The following is a 19,037-nucleotide window of genomic DNA, read 5'->3' as shown; positions in this document are numbered from 1 at the left end:
AATTGTAAATGGGATTGAGTCCTTAATTTCTACTTCTTTTGTCTTACTGCTGGTGTATAGAAATGCAACTGATTTCTGTGCATTGATTTTATATCCCGACACTTTACTGAATTCCTGTACAAGTTCTAGCAGATTTGAAGTGGTTTTTTGAGTTTTCCAAACAAAGTATCATATCATCTGCAAAGAGTGATAGTTTGACTTCTTCTTTGCTGATTTGGATGCCTTTAATTTCTTCTTGTTGTTTGATTGCTGAGGCTAGGTGTTTAGTTTCTTTTGATAATTTATGCCTCTTTAGGAATTTTTTTTTTTTTAAAGATTTTATTTATTTGACAGAGAGAGATCACAATAGGAGAGAGGAAGGGAAGAGATCACAGAGAGAGAGGAAGGGAAGCAGGCCCCCCGCTGAGCAGAGCACCCGATGTGGGACTCGATCCCAGGACCCTGAGATCATGACCTGAGCCGAAGGCAGCGGCTTAACCCACTGAGCCACCCAGGCGCCCAACCTCTTTAGGAATTTGTCCATCTAATCTAAATTTTCTAATTTGTGAGAAGATTACTTGTTTATAGTGTTCCTTTATAATCTTCTTTAATTTCAGGGAGATCAATAGTGATGTCCCACTTTTATTCCTGATTTTGATAATTTGAATATTCTTTATTATTTTCTTGGTCAGTCTAGCTGAACATTTGTAAAATTTGTTGATGTTTTCAAAGAACCAGCTTTTCACTGATTGTCTCAATTTTCATATCTGTTCTCCCTTTTATGTATTTTTACTCTCATCTTTATTATTTCCTTCCTTTTCCTTGCTTTGGATTTAATTTGCACTTTCTATTTTCTTCAGGTATAAGGCTAGATTATTGAAATAGAGATCATTCTTTTTTAAAAAAATATACTTATTGATAGCTATAAATTTGTTTCCTAGCTCCTCTTTGGCTCTATTCCAAAAGTGTTGGTATATTGTGCTTTTTTTTTTTTCAGTCATCTCAATATATTTTCTAGTTTCCATTGTAATTTTTTTTGACTCAGTGGTTACTTAGGAATGTATTGTTGAATTTCCACATATTTGTGAATTTTCCTTTTTTGTTGTTTTTATCTCTAATGTCACTCCATTGTAATGAGAGAATCATATTTTGTATTAACTTAATCTTAAAAAATTATCGAGGCTTATTTTGTATGCTAGCAAAATGGTCTCTTCTGGAGAATGTTGTATGTGTAGTTTGAAAGTATTGTGCTGTTATTGGGTAGAGTGTTCTCTAGATATCTGTTAGATATAGTTGGTTTGTAGTGTAGTTTAATCTTCTGCCTCATCTTTCCTTTTTTATCTTTTGCCTAGTTGTATCTATTATCAGAAGTGGGATATTGAAGTCTCTAATTATTGTTGTTCAATCGTCTCTTACTTCTTTCAGTTCTGTCAGTTTTTATTTCATGTATTTTGGGACTACCTGCTCACCATAGTCAAGTGACCAGGAAATCAGACTGAGACCATTCTTCCTTTCAATCTTCAGAGCTTGTCTTGGATGAGGTCTTCATACTTACCATACCTGTCCTTTGCTTAGAACTTTTCAGAACCTACCTATTTTTGTTAGTCTTCATTGTTTTGTCCTACTGGTCTGTTCAGTCTTATTTTTTGCCTCTATTGCTGAGCAGTGCAGTTCTTCAAACAGTGTGTGGTCTTTCGTGTCCTTGTGGATTCATGTGTACTGCAGCCTTTGCCTAAAATTTCTTGTACTCTCAGGGACTGCAGCTCAAATGTCTATATAGATCTACCATAAAAGGGGTGTGGTAAACAGGGAAACATATGTTGTGAGTAACTGTAGCAACTCGAACTCTGGTCAGAGGAGGTGCTATCAGCAGGGAAGGTGGATGGAGAGAGATGTTCAGTTTTTCAGAGAGATCAAAAGCTTGGATTTTTTTTTTTAATGTTGGCAATTAATAATGAATCATGGGACACCTTATCAAAAACTAATGATGGGGGTGTCTAGGTGGCTCAGTGGGTTAAAGCCTCTGCCTTCGGCTCAGGTCATGATCCTGGGATCCTGGGATTGAGCCCCGCATCAGACTCTCTGCTCAGCAGGGAGCCTGCTTCCCTTCCTCTCTCTCTGCCTGCTCCTCTGCCTTCTTGTGATCTCTGTATGTCAAATAATAAATAAATAAATCTTTAAAAAAAACTAATGATGTACTGTATGATGACTAATATAGCACAATTAAAAAAAAGAACACTGAAAAGAAATTAAAAAATAAAAATTTTTAAAAAAAGAAAAAAAAAGAAATTTAACACTATGTTGTATTCCCAAGTATGGACTTCCTGTAATATAATAATTAAATAAAGTACTTAAAATATTAAAAAAAATACTGAAAGAAAAAAATACACGTTGGCAGTTACTTTACATTTAAAAAATATATATGGATTGAGTCTTCCTTCAGAATGGCAGAATGTTAAGTGTATTATTTTTCTTTCCCATGAAATAACTAGATGGCTACAGGAGTTCATTAAAAAAATCATTTAAAGTTTCTGGAGTGGAAACACATGAACTAAAAAATAGAAAAACAGGGGCACATGGGTGGCTCAGAGGGTTAAGCCTCTGCCTTTGGCTCAGGTCATGATCTCAGGGTCCTGGGATCAAGCCCCACATTGAGCCCCATATTGAGTCCCGCATGGAGCTCTCTGCTCAGCAGGGAGCCTGCTTCCCCCTCTCTCTCTGCCTGCTCTCTGCGTAGTTGTGATCTCTGTCTCTCAAATAAATAAATAAAATCTTTGGAAAAAAAAGAAAAAGAATAGAGAAAGCCAACAGAGTTGTGTTTTAAAAGAGTAACAAAATTAATAAAACTTTAGCTAGGTTGACCAAGAAAAAAACAGAAAAGACAAAAATCACGATTGGAAGAAGTTCATCACTATCGGCCTTATAGAAATAAAAGACTATTAAGGAGTACTGTAACAACTCTCTCCCAACAAACTAGATAATCTAGAAGAAGTGTATGAATTCTTACATACACTACCAAAACTGGCAGAAGGGGAAATAGAAAATCTGAGTAGAGCTCTCACAGGAGATTGAATTAGTAACTGTATTACTACTCAGGCCCAGACAGCTTCACTGGTGAATTCTACCAAAGTTTAAACATGAATTACCTTCAACTCTTCTTAAACTCTTCCTAACAATAGAAGAGAAGGGGACACTCCACAACTCATTATATGAGGTCAGTTTTACCCTGATACCAAAGCCAGATAAATACCTTGCAAGAAAAGAAAACTGCAGAGCAGCATACCTTATAGGGATAGAGGATTTTGACTATACATGTCAAAATCCTCAGCAAAACATGAGCAAACTGAATATAACAGAATAGAAACAGGATTACACACCACAATCAAGCTGGGATTTAAGCCAACAAAATAAAGTTGATTCAAACTCTGAAAATCAATGTAATACATCATCTTAATAGAATAAAAGACAAAAGCCACACTATCATCTCAAGAGACACAGAAAAAAGTACCTGACAGAATCCAACCCTTTCATGATTAAAAACACTCAACAAGCAAGGACTAGATGGGAACTACAAAAAGCCCATATTATTCTGATGGTGAAAGATGGAAAGCTTTCCCCATATGATGAAACTAAATAAGTATGTTGGACATCAATACTTGTATTCAGTATTTTAGTCAGGCAAGAAAAAGAAATAAAGGCAACCATTTTAAGATGGAAAAAGTAAAACTCTTTCTATTCACAGGTGGCATGATCTTTTATATAGGAAATCATAAAAACCCATTAAAAACCATTAGAAACAATAAATGAATACAGCAGAGTTGCAAGATGCAAGTCCATACACAAAATTTAATCATGTTTCTACAGATTTGTAATTAACAATTCAAAAATAAAATTAAGAAAACAATGTCATTTAGCCTCAAAAATACTTGGTAATAAATTTAACAATGAAGTGAAAGCCTGTAGATGGACAACTATAAGACATGAGTTAAGAAATTAAAGATTTAAATAAATGGAAAACATTCCATATTCATTGTTGGAACATTTAATGTGTTAAAATAACCATAATCTCCAGTTTGACCTAAAACTGAATTTTGGGTAGAAATTGACAAGTTGATTCCAAAATTAAAATGAAAACATAAATGATCTCAATAGCCAAAACACCTTGAAAAAGAATAGAGAATAGAGAAAAGAAGAATAAAGTTACAGGACTCAGATTTTCTCTATTTCAAAACTTAGTACAAAGCTATAATCATCAAGACAAGTTTTAACTGGTTAAGGATAGATATATAGATCTGTGGAATAGAATCAATTAATCAATACCCAGAAATAAGCTGTTACTTTTATGGCCAATTGATTCTTGACAAGGGTGTCATTATATTGTGACTTATACTAAGAAATATATATTTGGTCTTCACCCCTGTTCCTGACATGGAGTATCTAAAATCCTTGTAATTTCCTAAGTTAGAAGAGAGATGAAAGTGTCTTTTGGTATCTTTAACAAGCTCCTTTCAGTTCTGAGTTAATAAGGTCACTCTTGGAAACCCTCTAAGGATGTAAGCTGGTTACCAGAGTAATGAACTCTATAATTATAAGGTTGGGATGTTCAGCTCCTCTATATCTTCAGACAGGAGAGTGGGGATGGAGATAGACTTGACCACTAACAGGCAATGATCTTATCAATTATGTCTTTTGAAGCATGAAGCATGCCAGGGGTGTGCTGTACCCTAAAACTCCACTTGGGACAGAAGACCCTGTGCTCTGGACCTTTTGGAACCTTATCCTGTATATCTCTCCCCACGGCAATTCACTCATATCTTTTAGTATTCTTCTTAATAAACTGGTAATCTAGTAAGTAAACTGTTTTCCTGAGTTCTGTGAGCTGTTCTAGCAAATTAACCCAAGTAGGGGGTCTTGGAAACTTCTGATCTATAGCTAGTGGGCCAGAAGCACTGATAACAACCTGAACTTGTGATTGGCATCCAGAGTGGTGTGTGTGTGTGGGAGGGGGTGATGTCTTGTGGGTGTGAACTCTTAACCTGTGTGATCTGACATTAACTTCAGGTAAGTAGTATCAGAATTCAGCTAAATTATAGGACACCCAACTGGTGTCACAGAATTATTTGATGTTGAGGAAAAAAACCCCACAACATACTATCTGGTCATCAAGGTTTTCATTATGAGTAGTGCTGTGAGTAGAGAGAAAGAGATACACAGGAGAGTTTTTCCTCTTTAGAGGTACTAAGACAGCAGAATGAGGGCAAGAATTATCTCTTCAACAGATGGCACTGAGACAACTGGTTAGTTATATGCTAACAGATGAAACTAGGCTCTTATATCATACAATTCATAAATATCAACTCAAATGATCATAGATGTATATAAAACTAAAGCTCTTAAGAGAAAAAACAAGAGTAAATCTCAGAGATCATGGGTTAGTCAATGGTTTTTAGATGCGGCACCAAAAGCATAAGTAACTGAACAATTAGACTTTATCAAAACTGAAAAATTTTTGCTGCAAATAATATCATCAAGAAGGTTAAAAAAAAGCTCACAGGCTAGGAGAAAATGTTTGCAAACCATATATCTGATAAAGTACTTGAATCTAGAATACATTAGTAACTCTTAAAACTCAATAATAAAAAGACAAATAATCAAATTAAAAATAAAGACATACATTGCTCCAAAAAAGATATACACATGGCCAAAAAGCACACCTGAAACTAATGATATATTAACTGTATATTAACTCATTGAATTTAAATAAAATAAATTAATAGAAAAATGAAAAATAAAAGGTGCTTAACATCATTACTTATTGGGGAAATGGAAATCAAAGTCACAGGGAGGTAATACTTCACACCCACTGGGATGACTATCAGCAAAATGATAAATAATGACAAGTGTTGTCCAGGTTGTAGAGAAATTAGGACCCTCATTCATTACTGGTGGTAATGTAAAATGGTACAGCTTACTTTGGAAAACACTACAGCAGTTCATCAAATTGTTAAACAGAGTTGTCCTTTGACTTAGCAATTGTACTCTTAGGTGTATATATAAGCGAAATGAAGACATATGCCAACAGAAAACTTGTTCAAGAATGTTCACAATGGAATTAGCAACAGCCAAAAAATGGAAAACATTTTAAGTGCCCAACAGCTGATGAATGGATAAACATGTGGTGTATCCATGCAATGGAATATTATTTGACAATAAAAAAGGATGAAGGTCTGATGCATGCCACTATGTGGATGAACCTTGAAAACATTATGCTAAGTGAAAGAAGATAGTCATAAAAAACAACACATTGTATTTCCATTTATATGAAAAGCCAGAACAGACAATTCTATAGAGATAGAAAGTAGATTAGTGGTTGCCTTTGGCTGAAGGGAGTCAGGGTGGAATGGGTTGGGGAGAAATGGACAGTGACTGGTAATGGGTATGGAGTTTCTTTTTAGTGTGATGAAAATGTTCTAAAATTTTACAGTGGTAATGGTTGCTCAACACTGTGAATGTTATAAAAACACTTGTTTATTTTTAAATAGGTGAATTTTTATAATACATGAAGCATATCTCAATAAAGATGTTAAAAGCAAAGAGTAAGCTAGTATCTGGCACGTGTTAAGCATTTAATAAGGTAAACTATGAAATTAGTTTAATTACCAAGCATAATTCTCTGAACAGTTCTGAACTTCTCTGTAGTAGTGAAGTAGAGGTTTATGTCAGAAATGACTGACAGTTTGAGAACATGGGGAAAATGTGGTGGCGATGACAGAAGACCCCTGGCAAGAAAGAAAATTTAGAGATGGGAGAAGAATAGGGATTCCTTTTTGGGAAATGTTAGATGGTAGAGTGGATCCATCCACTGAAGATTAATATGAATAATCTTCATATTAATTCAAACGTGAATTAATATGAATTAATATAATTTATCCTCATTACAGGAAATTTTTGGTTAAATAGATATAAAATCTTGCTACTTTGGCAATCACCTGAGTTTCCCTTCCTAAAGAGTTTGGGGTTGGTGAGCTGATGGATATATTAAATCATCATATATAGTGAAGGGGTAGATTGGATAGTAATGTTTACATAATTTTTAAAAAATAATATAGTTATTTAAAATTGTTTTCTTGTAGGTGTCTTCAGAAGACATTCCCTTCACAACTCCCATCCCTTGGTGTCATTCTCATATTCATGAATGAAGCTCTGTCCATTATACAACGTGCTATCACTAGTGTCATCAACCGCACCCCCTCTCAGTTGTTAAAGGAGATCATCTTGGTGGATGATTTTAGCTCAAATGGTGAGCAACTTGATCAAAGAATAATAGTTTGTTGACTGTGTTGGCTGGGAAAGTGTTTTCTCTTAGAGTTTAGGACACTTTGAGCTCCTTCTATAGTGAAGAGAAAGGGATCATTTACTGAGGCCCTATGTGCTGGACACATTAATCTTCACAAAGTCGAGGCAGAAGATCATCATCTTGATTATGCAGATGGGGAAACTAAGACACAGAGAGTTAGAGCACATAATGTGACCAAATTGCATAGCAAGTTAATGGTGGAGCTGAGTGAGGTCCAGGACTGAGTGGCTCCAAAGCCTCTCTATGCACCATGATGGAGACCTGAGGGAGTGAAGTGGGGTCCAAAATTAGACACCAGATACCAAGAAGGGAGTTAGAACTGTTCCCGATGAGGAAAAGCAATCTTCCTGGGTAATTAAATCCAGAGAAAATGGAACTCTGGATGTGGAGACTCTTCACAGTGGCCATGTTTCTTGTTCACAGCATCCCCCCTCCCCATCCCTGTCTAGTTCACCAGAGGGGACAGGGAGAAGTGGGAGATTGTGGACCTGACTCCTTATTTTCTGGGATTTTAGAATCCCAGTTTTTCCTTTATAAGCTCCATGTCCATGGGTATCTCAGCTTCTCCATGTTCCGATTTCCTTATCTGCAAAACATGAATGTTGGTAATAATAACTATCTCATAAACTGTAAGGAGAGTTACATGAGATAACCATGGCAGCTGACATTGTTCCAAGTACCTTATGTGTGTTAACTGTTTTAATCATTATAATAGCCTATGGGGAAGAACCACTGTTTTGGCCGCTTTACAGATGCAAAAACCTAAGGGATAGTCTGGCTAAGGAATTTGCTAAATACCGCAGTGCTGGTAAGAGAAAAAATTTGAGATTTGCAGATTCCAGAGCCCTATCTCTAGCCACTAGGTTCACTAATATGATATGTAGGTTATGAATAGTACTTAGCACATAGTAACCTCTCAGCCAGTGTTAGCTCTTAGTTTTTTAAATTTTGAAGAAACTAGAAAAAAGTCATAGAGATTTGGGCTAGCAATAAGGAAGAAATTTCTGAGAGTAGGGACTGTGGAGTGGCTGATCATGGGAGGCAGAATATTTTCCTTCTCTGGGGGATCTTTAAGTACCAGATAGGAACTTATTGCAGATTCAAATTAGGGGCAGTTTGACCCAAGAAGAAGAGGCAAATGACCTCTAAACTTTGCTTTTTGGATTTCCAGACACTAAAAATATTCCTTTAATGTTTTAAATACCTTCCTTTCTTGTCATTTCAATATAAATGCACAAAAAATAATTATGAAGGTACAGTTCCTAAGCTGAATTCCATTGAAACCAAAGAAAAGAAAACGGCTGAGTTCATTCCTTTCTGGGCAGACACACCTGGTTTTTTAGTAAGAAATAAGAACTTGACTAGAAAGACTTCTGTCCTAGACATTTGAACACACTTTGGCACCACTTCCTGTCTCTGTGAGATGATTGGAGGCAAATCTGAGGTGATTTGAGATGATTTGCCTCAAATCATCTCACCTGTCTGACTCAGCTTTTTCATGGGACAAATGTAAGAGCTGAGTTGAGGGACCCCTAAAGATATCATTTCCTGTGGGAGAAAAATCAGTGGCTCTTTAATTCCACATTTCATAAAAAATAGATAAGAATTACTTCAAGATTTCTACCTATGGAACAATGAAATCAAAATGTACAAGATTACCTTTTGTCTACATTGGGTAGACACATAAAGAGAAGTCAAGCAAAACTCTGGATCGTTCCAAACCATTTCCCTATCATATAACACATCTCTCTCACTTTGGTCAAGAACCTATTGTGCTTTTCATAGAGATAATGTATAAATGGGCACAGAAGAGGGGACTGTTAGTCATTCTTTGACCAATGTCCCTGGGACAGGAATTAGCTTCTCTCTCATTAACCATGAAAATATCAACTAGATTGGTTCTACACAGAACTTAAGAATCTGTTTTGTGTTAAATTGAAGAAAATAAATGGAAGTCTACCACATAGGCCACAAGAGAAACTTACTGTTCATTTGACTTTGTGGAGCAAGAAACTCAACTACTTTATGTCTCTAGTTCCTCATCTGTAATACAGTGGAAATAATAGTGTTTACCTGATAGCATAATTTTGAAGATTAAATAAGACATGTAAAGTCCTCAACATAAGACTTGCTCCCAATAAATGTGAAGTAGAGTTATTACTCCCTATTTGCCTTAAAATCATTTGTAGTATGTTGAAATGCCATAACTTGGTTATGTCCCCTTCCTTTTCCCCCTAGATATGAAGCTTCATTTTTATCCTGTCAAATATTTCAACTGTCAACAGAACTAATCCAATTTTTTCAAAATTTGTACTAATATAAGTGGGATTCTCTATTTTCTCTCCAATTTTAGGCAAATTTTATAACTAAACTATTTATTGAGTTTGCACCAAAAACAGGCACTATGCAGGGAAGACAATGTCAGTGATTTCAAGAAATTCCTGTATTAATTTATGAGGCAAGACATACCCATGGAAAGATATTTCAGTATATGAAGAATGGTGTGTCAAATTGAGTGAGCTGTCAGTGAGGGCAAGAAAGCCTGTAGAAATGGCTGAGATGAGCTAGAGAGCCTTCCAGGAGGAGGAGGACTTGGATTGGGGCTTGAAAATTTGGTAGGATTTAGAAAAAAAAAAAAGTGGAAGATTGGGTGTGTGTATGTGGGTATGGGAGATAGAGAGTGATGGAAAGAATGATATGAGCAAATCTGCCAAAGCCAGAAGCAGCCTGAGCTGAGCATCCTGGAATAAAGAATTTGGGGACAAAGAGGACCAGTGGGAGAGCAAGGCTGAGAAGGGAGCACAAGCTTACTTTAGAAGATCCACTGAAAGGTCTTTAATTCTTGTGCTGGACTGTAGTCATTATTTCTGAGAGGATAAATCAGAATCTATAAGTCATAAAATTTTGGAATTGGAAGGATCCTGACATATTATCCAGCCTTTCTTCTAAGCTGAGGAAACAGAGATCCCCAAATGAGAAGTGACAGAATTAGATAGTGAGGGAAGTTGAATTACACCTAGATATCCAGGGTCTATGGCAAACTTTTTTTCCTTTTTTCTTTTTTTTCCCCACCTTTTTTGTTCACAGAGTTTATTTAAGGACTCATATTGAATACTCAAGTGAGTATTCAAGAATACTCATCTTCCTTCTCTTCTTTATCCTGGTTAATCTGGAAGTACTGTAATTCCTAATTATGCTCTTAACAACTATGTACGACCAACCACACAGATTATTCTTTATATTTTTTTTTGTGAGATTTTTAAAATGCCTTTTAGGGAAAGGTACCTACCTCAGAAGTTATGGTAATCCTGTTCTTGCTCCTTTCAATGATTATAACACATTCACCAGGATTTCCAGGTTTTCCATTCACCTTGATTTTTTCTTGAAGAAATTGCTTAAAAAAAAAATGTAGGCAGAATCCATGATTCCATCTTCTGTGGGTGGGTGCCATCAAGGGTGAACTTCAGAACCTGCTCCTCCCTCCCTCAGTTTGCCATGAACCTTTCAGGGGTACAGTGGTGGCAGGAGAAGAAAAAAAATATGGCAACCCCTTCTAACTGTAAGTAGTCACTTTCTGTGAGTAGTACTTCCTGAAAGTAGTGACTAGTTGAGTGTAGGGACTTTCCAGCTTGGTTTCTCATAGTTGGAGCAAACAGCCTTCAGATCCACTGACTCTCTTTACATTTTCAATTATTGAGTCAGTCTTCCTGGAGTGCATCTGGGAAACTTCTAACATAGGGCAAATTTTTGTGCCACGGTCGTGTGGATATTGCTTCCAGATCTTGATCACTCCAGCACTTACAAATCTACTTTTCTTCTGAGGGAGGAACTGGCAAGAATCTCATCTCTGGACCCTGGAAAGAGAGGAATGGGAGGAGATCATGATAAACCCAACTAGGCACACACATGGTTCTTGAGGCAGCATGGCTTGGTGGTTAGACACAACGTGAGCTCACATCCAGGAAGTGCCACTTATTAGATGTGTAACTTGGACAAGTTTCTTAATCTCTCTGTGCTTCAGTTTTTTTGTCTGTAAAGTGAGGATACTGAAATACCTACCTTATAAGATAATTTGAAATTAAAATAAATTAATGTTATCAATGGAAAACTCAGTCTCTCAGTTGGATATTTTAAACACTGCTTAGTGATTTGTATGAGTTGTTCTCATACATATGGGGAAGTCAACTGATAGGCTGAGTCAAAGAACAAATTTATAGACAGCCTTTATAAAAGAGAGGGGAAAGAGGGAAGAAAAAAATGGCAACGATCTGGGAATAGTGAATCCTGTTTGCACAATTTGGGGATAAATTCATTAGCTAGAAGCTAGAAAAGCGATTAGCTTGGGTGTTCTGTCCAAAATTGGTCCTTGCATAGAAATATGTAAAACAAGACAAAACAGTTTCAGTTGTTTGTGTCTTCTTCAGAAAATCTTCAGAGTTTAGCCATGGGAAAGACATTCCAGGCAGTCTCCACAATGTCTGTTCACCAGCACCTCTACCTTAGTTAGGTCAGGTAGGTAGACCTGTGAGAATTCTCAACACACATACAGCATAAATAACAATCCTTGTTACATGGTAAGCAGTGTGATTATTCTAAGGTAGTTTAACTTCAAGGGAAAGGAGATTAGGAATGGAGCATTAAGAGCAGTAGGTGCAGGGGAAACACTATTTCTCACCCAAGATGGTAAATTGCTCATCCTTAACTGGAGGTAGTTCAACCACTACTATATAATAGTGTGAAATTTATTTATTTATTTATTTATTTATTTTTACTTTTTACTTTTTTATTTTTTATAAACATATATTTTTATCTCCAGGGGTACAGGTCTGTGAATCACCAGTAATAGTGTGAAATTTTGACAGCACATTGATTATTGCACTCAGAATATCTATAGGTGTGCATTTGGTTGGCAGGAGAACTAAAGACACGCTTGGATAAGAAGATAAAGCTTTACAACCGGAAGTATCCAGGACTACTAAAAATAATTCGACATACAAAGAGAGAGGGTCTTGCTCAAGCACGCAACACTGGCAGGAAAGTGGCCACAGCTGATGTGATTGCCATCTTGGATGCTCATGTTGAAGTGAACGTTGGGTGGTAAGGCTGCAGGAGATTTCTTCTCCTAACAAAGGGGAGAAGGGAGATATTGAAAAGGTACTACATAAAAGACAGGGTATTATGGAAATAGGGAAATATAGCACTAGACCTCAAACAAAGAAAATATCCAGAGACAGGGTGTTTTTACTCAGGGAATTTGGTTGACTAAGGAAGTGTTTTAGTGTTATGGAAGAAAAAAAAAGAAAATAACTGTGGGGTTGGAGTGTTGATAACCTTGGAGTTGATAAACTTGGAGTGCTGACTTTGCAAAATAACTTTGTGACTAAATAAGTCACACCTAACTAGACTTTTATGTCCTTAACTATAAATGAAGAAATTATCTTTTGATAATTCCTAATGTTTTTCTCGGTCCTGAAATTACATGATACAGAGAAAGTTGTATTCTTTGGAGAATCAAATAGTAAATAGACATCATTTTGGAAATAGGGAGATCCAAAGAGTTAATGTAAATTTAGGCAGAATACCAATAGTCCTGTTAATAATGACTTGAGAGTGATATTTGGGTACCAGTTCCAAATCTGTTATTGACATAGGTCCGCTGCTAGTAGCTTCAAGTATCCTGAAAACTGCAAAGGTTCTCTGCACTGTGGAGTATCCTACTCACAGCCCAGCACAGCATAAGTGAAAAAGGTGCTCAATATCAGGGCAAGGTGCTTGAAGAAGTTTTGTTTGCTTGCTTCTTCTACTTCCTTTCATATCCAACCTGGATTTGTTACACACTTTTCTTCTAGGGCAGAGCCCATTTTGGCTCGGATTCAGGAAGACCACACTGTGATTGTGTCTCCTGTGTTTGATAATATTCATTTTGATACCTTTGAACTGGAAAAGTATGCATTGGCAGTTGATGGGTTTAACTGGGAACTATGGTGCCGCTATGATCCACTGCCAAAGGCCTGGTTTGATCAGCATGATGCCACTGCTCCAGTAAAGTAAGTCTGAGGTTTAGGGAACTTGATTAGAACATGGGAAATCAGGAATGGATGGTGTGGGTTTTGTTGATCTTTTATGGTACTGCTGGGAGTGGATAGGAGAAATGGAGGAGATGGGGTGAAAGAGGATAGAGAAAAAAATAAAGGCACTTCAGACTATCTAAGGGCTTTCAAACAAAAAACAGAGTATATACTGTTTAAAAAAACATTTGAGGCATTTTAAGCATTTATCAGGCTATGAAGTAGGGATATGAAAATGAAAAAGGTTTAATTTCATTATAATTCAGGAAGGGCTAAGGCAGCATGAGGGTGAAGGAAGGCTATATGTACTTGGTTCAGCCTGAGGGTTTAGGAAAAGCCTTCAGGATAAGTTCAGGATAAGAAGGGGCTTGAGCAGACCTTTGGAAGCCAGATCATCATTGGCTTTCCATCCCTCACCGCCATCTTGACCCATTCCTCATCAAGAGGTTAGTAACTCTCTTACTGTGTGTTCTATAGGAGTCCTTCCATCATGGGCATCCTGGCTGCCAACAGGATCTTTCTGGAAGAGATTGGATCTCTGGATGGTGGGATGCTGGTCTATGGAGGAGAGAATGTGGAACTCGGCTTGAGGGTGGGTACATTTCTTTCTCATTATGAGAAAAAGCAGAGGGGAAAATAATTGGAGAGTTGGATGGTCTTTGGAATTCTGGAAGAAGGCTGAATGTCATTGGCTCAAGAGATGGATAAACTCTCATGCTTCCGAGTCACTAGGAATAGGCAGTAAAACTTCTGGAGTGGAGCTTTCTGGTAGAGGTTTATATAATCTGGGAGATATGGATGAAAGACATAGAACTGAGACTCAGCAGATGGTATTCTTATTTACCTTAAGGGGAATAAGCATTCCAAGCATTTTCTAAGCATCTTCTAGATCTCATGCTTAAAATATCCCTCCTATAGTATTCCTTTTGAATACTGAAATTCTATAGTATTCCTGAAATTCTATGCCTGAGACCAGGTGATCTCTAGTCCATTACAGTATCTGGAAGCATGAGATATTTTCTAAAGTTTATTCAGACCTACTCCCTTCAATTCCTTTCTACTTGGAACTGATGACCCTAGAAATAGATATTATATTCAATTAAGACCTAAACAGGACCTCACATTTTTGTGTTAACCAGTACAGTTTGAGCCTCTATCTGGGTTATACCTTAAGTCACAGTAATAGTTGGACAGAGAAAACTATTGTTCTGCCTGGTTGTCTTGACCAATTTTCCCTTTATGAAATGAATAAAAGCATTCTTATTTCATCTACTTCATAAGGATAATGGCACTGTTAAAATGTAATAAATATTTTTAAATTAAATTAATTTTTTTTCATGATCTATAACTAATTGTTTATGCACCACATGCCGTGCTCTATCCAATCTATGCCCTCCTTAATACCCACCACCAGGCTCACCCCAGCCTCCACCCCACTCTGCTCCAAAACCCTTACTTTGTTTCTGAGTCCACAGTCTCTCATGGTTGGTCTCCCTCTCCTATTTTCCCCAACTTACTTCTCCTCTCCATGTCCTAATATTTTAAAATGATTTATAAAGACATTAATTAGAATTCTTGTTTGGCTTCTGAGAAAGGCTAAAATAACAGGTTTTAAAAATGTAGAAATTGATTTCTTTTTCCACAACAGTTTGGACATGAGCAGTTCAGGATTGAGATGGCATCTTCAGGATGATGGGGACCAAGACTTTTCCATCTTGTGATTCTGCTATACTCCACACCACACCTGTATTCTATTCATTAGAATGAGGAAGGGGGGACGGAGACAGAGCATGCTTTCTTTTTAAGGCCACTACTTGAAAGTTGTATATGTTATTTCCCTCAAATCCCACTGGCCACTGCTGGTCATATGGCCACTGGTGAGCAAAAGAGTCTGGGAAATGTAGATTTCAGCTAGTTGCTTATGTGTGTAGTTATTTCTTCTACAACAATAAATGTAGAAAAGAATAGGTATTGAGTATACAATTAGTCTCTAGCACAAAAATATAAATGCAGAAATAATTATTTTATGCATGGTACTTAGCAAAGTCCTAGGATGACCCTAGCTACATTATGGCTGAGGTTTTCCTACCTTCCACGGCTTCCATGAGTTTGGAACTCCAATTCCCCAAGTTAGGGCCCCAAGCCCTTCTTACCATTCTGAGTTCCCCCATCTTTTTTTTTTTCTCTTTCTTCTGCTGTCACCACTCTATTTCTATTCCCCTACTCTATATTGAACTCCGATATTTTAGTTTCCACAAGAAATGCTCTTTCTTTTAACATTCTGTGATTTTTTCATAGATTTTGCTGGAGATGTAGGAAGTGTCAGGGAAAGGCCATTCTTTTATTTTTCTTGGATAAAACAGTTCTACCCATATCTAGTTTCCTTAGTTTGTGTATGTGACTATTTGCTTTTTTTTTTTTTAAAGATTTTATTTATTTGACAGAATGACTATTTGCCTTTTAAAACCTCTCAGCCCGCGTTAAGATCTCCCTTTCTCCGATGACAGATCATGGGGAATAGTAGAGCTGCATGGGATGTTTTATTCTGACATCTAGAGGCATGGCAGTGATAGTGCACATGGGACTGTATAAATGGAGATGGACTGTTGGGGCTGATGCTCAAGAAAGAAAAACCAGCATTTATCGGGCACCTTGTGTATTCCTGACTCCTTGTTGGAGCTTAACAGGCTCACTGTTTGGACTCAGAATCCAGCTTTGTCATTTACTTGCTGGTAAATGTGGGCAAATTACTTAAATGAGGATAATAATAATAGCTACGTGGTAAGGATTAAATTCATGAAAAAATTAGGGTAACATTTGCCACAGAGCAAGTCATTGTTGTTATAAAGAGAAGCTTCACGTCCCTCTTTGTGTTAGACACACACACACACACACACACACACACACACACACACACACAGAGAATAAGAATGGAGGAATGTTTAGCAAGTGGGAATAAATTGAAAGAGTAAAATTTGAAAACTTTTCATTAAGGATAATAGTTAATGTTACTTCATAAATGGCAATCATGACTTAACTTTTCACTTGAATTTAAGATTTTTTGTGCCATTTTATTTTCTCCTCTGAATTCCTGTGGATTAGAAACAACCAGCAACTAAAGAAATTGGAGTGAATTTGTATTTGAAATTTTAGATGTTTGGCTTCAGAAAATAAAATCTAAAAACAAATCAGTTGTAACCTCCACATGATGTTGGAAACTAATGAAGAGAAACTCAGGAGGATAATGGAAGAAAAGAGCTATTTCAAGTTAAAAATCATAGACATTTATGAATACTTTTTATGCCATTTCATGCTCCTGACAGTTTTATGCCTTTTTGTGGATAAGTCACCTGAGACTCAGGATGGGGAGTGTTTTGCCCCTAGCTGTCAGGTATTCAGAGACAGAATCAGGATTTGAACACAGGTCAGTCTGGCTTCCAAGGCTGACTTTTTGTCATTGTGCTATTCTGGGTTTTGGGGAATGAGGGAGGAGACTCTGTGGGTTCAGAAGTAGAAGAAGGAATGAAAAAATTTTGAAAGTCAGGTAAGGGGACTGACCCTTCAGGTGGTTAATTGAACCAGCACGACCTACGTTGCTCACTCTTATCTCAGAGGCTTCCTTGGGCATGAAGGTAGTAGGTTTCTAACCACTGTCAAATAGACCAATTAACTCCCAGAAACTGCACGTTTCTTGGGAAACCATGAAGAGAAGACACTGGAGCCATTATGTCAATCTAATACCAATAGGTCATTCTACCATCTATCTGGGTGAAGATCATATATTTAAGCCAAATATTAGAATGTGTGGCCTGAAAATTAAGTTCGTACCTGTCAGGATGGCAAAGCAGAGTATTTATAATTATATCATTTTATCATAAGTCATGATATATTTTAGTCAAGAATAACTCATATTAGTTAACTATTGCTGTGTAGCAGGATTATCATAAAGTTGGTGATTCGAAGCAAGGTGCACTTACCATCTCACAGTTTCTGTGGATTAAGAGTCCATGCATGGCTTAGCAGAGTCATCTACAAAGGTGCAGTCAAGGTGTTGGCCATGGCTAGTTTCTCATTTAGGATTGACTAGGGAAACCTGATTCCAAGCTCATGGGATTGTTGGCGACACTCAGTTCCTTGAAACCTTCTAGACTGAAAAAACATTCAGTTCTTTGCTGGCTATCAATTGGAAGCCATCCTTAGTTTCTTGCCCTGTGGCCTCCTCATCATGGTGGCTCACAACATGGTGGCTTGCTTCTTCCAAACCAACATGATAGCATGTCTCTAACCAGAATGACATTGCAGTCTTTTTTAAAGATTTTATTCATTTATTTGACAGACAGAGATCACAATTAGGCAGAGAGGCAGGCACAGAGAGAGGAGGAAGCAGGCTCCCCGCTGAGTAGAGAGCCCGATGCAGGGCTCAATCCCAGGACCCTGGGATCATGACCTGAGCCAAAGGCAGAGGCTTTAACCCACTGAGCCACCCAGGCACCCCAACACTGCAGTCTTATATAGTGTAATCACACACATGCAATCATGTACATCCTTTGACATATTCGATTGGCCAGAAGATCACAAGCCTATACTCAAAGGGGGGAGGTTAGAAAGGGGAGTGAACACCAGGAGGCAAGGATCATGGGAGCCCCGAGAGTCTATCTGCCACGCAGGACAGAGGGGATCTTGGGAGATGAAGTCTAGTGAAACTGGCTTAGTGTGTGGTGCCTCTTAGGACTTTCATACTTTCTTAAGGATAATAAAGCAGAGGCAACCATTCCTTGGTCTGTTCAGAAGATTTCCTGAAATACATAGGATTTGGGGAGCTATGTGAACTATGGGAGAGAAGCATTTTGGTAGACTTCTAATAAAGGTTGTCTTAGGTAGATAGGTAGGTTGAGAAGCCACATTGAAATGGAGTGAGAGGACTGAATTTACCTTCTTTAGAAATGATTCCAAAATATGGCCTCCGTGAGTCCATAAGCTGTGATGCTTCTTGGTCATGGGCCTAACCTTCCCAGGTGACTTTCTTTTCTTCTTTTACAGGTGTGGCAGTGTGGAGGGAGAATTGAGATCTTACCCTGCTCCAGGATTGCTCACCTAGAGAGACACCACAAGCCCTATGCCTTGGATCTGAGTCTTGCCTTGAAGCGTAATGCTGTGCGAGTGGCTGAAATCTGGATGGATGAATACAAACACATGGTCTATTTGGCCTGGAACATCCCTCTCCAGGTTTGTCATGGAATTGAATAGAAGCAGGGAAGAATGAAGGAGGAGGGGGGTTAAAGAGTAGGAAATGGGAGACATAAAGTGAAAGTGCCATCCCTGCTCTAAAAAATTAGCATAAAGTCCTCCTGGGGCAATGATAATGGCACCTAACATTAATGCAATAATGCTATGTTCTAGGCAGCCATTAATCATTGAGACATATTTATGATGCAGGGTTTGCTTTTATTCTTCCATGTTTACAGAAGGAGAAACTGAGGCACAGAGCATTGAAAGGAATTTCTTTAAGGTGATAAAGTAATAAGGAGCAGAAATACAATTCAAAGCAAGGAATCTTCTAGAGTCTGTGTTCTTCATGCATCCTCTATACTGGGAGATTCCTTGTGCGGCAGGGCTGGACAACAGGATTTCAT

At 37.5% G+C, this 19,037-nt stretch overlaps 1 protein-coding gene across 1 annotated transcript in view; it reads left to right on the top strand.

The window, feature by feature from the left end:
• GALNT8 (polypeptide N-acetylgalactosaminyltransferase 8) overlaps positions 1–19,037 on the top strand; it is a 44,586-nt gene that overhangs the window by 14,574 nt on the left and 10,975 nt on the right. Inside the window, exons 3-7 of the mRNA XM_032347890.1 lie at positions 7,113–7,279; positions 12,250–12,433; positions 13,186–13,383; positions 13,882–13,996; positions 18,445–18,630. Coding sequence (XP_032203781.1) covers positions 7,113–7,279; positions 12,250–12,433; positions 13,186–13,383; positions 13,882–13,996; positions 18,445–18,630 — 850 coding nt within the window. The remainder of the gene's footprint in view (positions 1–7,112; positions 7,280–12,249; positions 12,434–13,185; positions 13,384–13,881; positions 13,997–18,444; positions 18,631–19,037) is intronic.

Source organism: Mustela erminea, chromosome 6 (assembly GCF_009829155.1).
Source record: "Mustela erminea isolate mMusErm1 chromosome 6, mMusErm1.Pri, whole genome shotgun sequence".
In the NCBI taxonomy this organism is placed as follows: Eukaryota; Metazoa; Chordata; class Mammalia; order Carnivora; family Mustelidae; genus Mustela; species Mustela erminea.
Note: the sequence above shows the minus strand (reverse complement) of the source record. Positions and strands in the feature narration are given on the sequence as shown.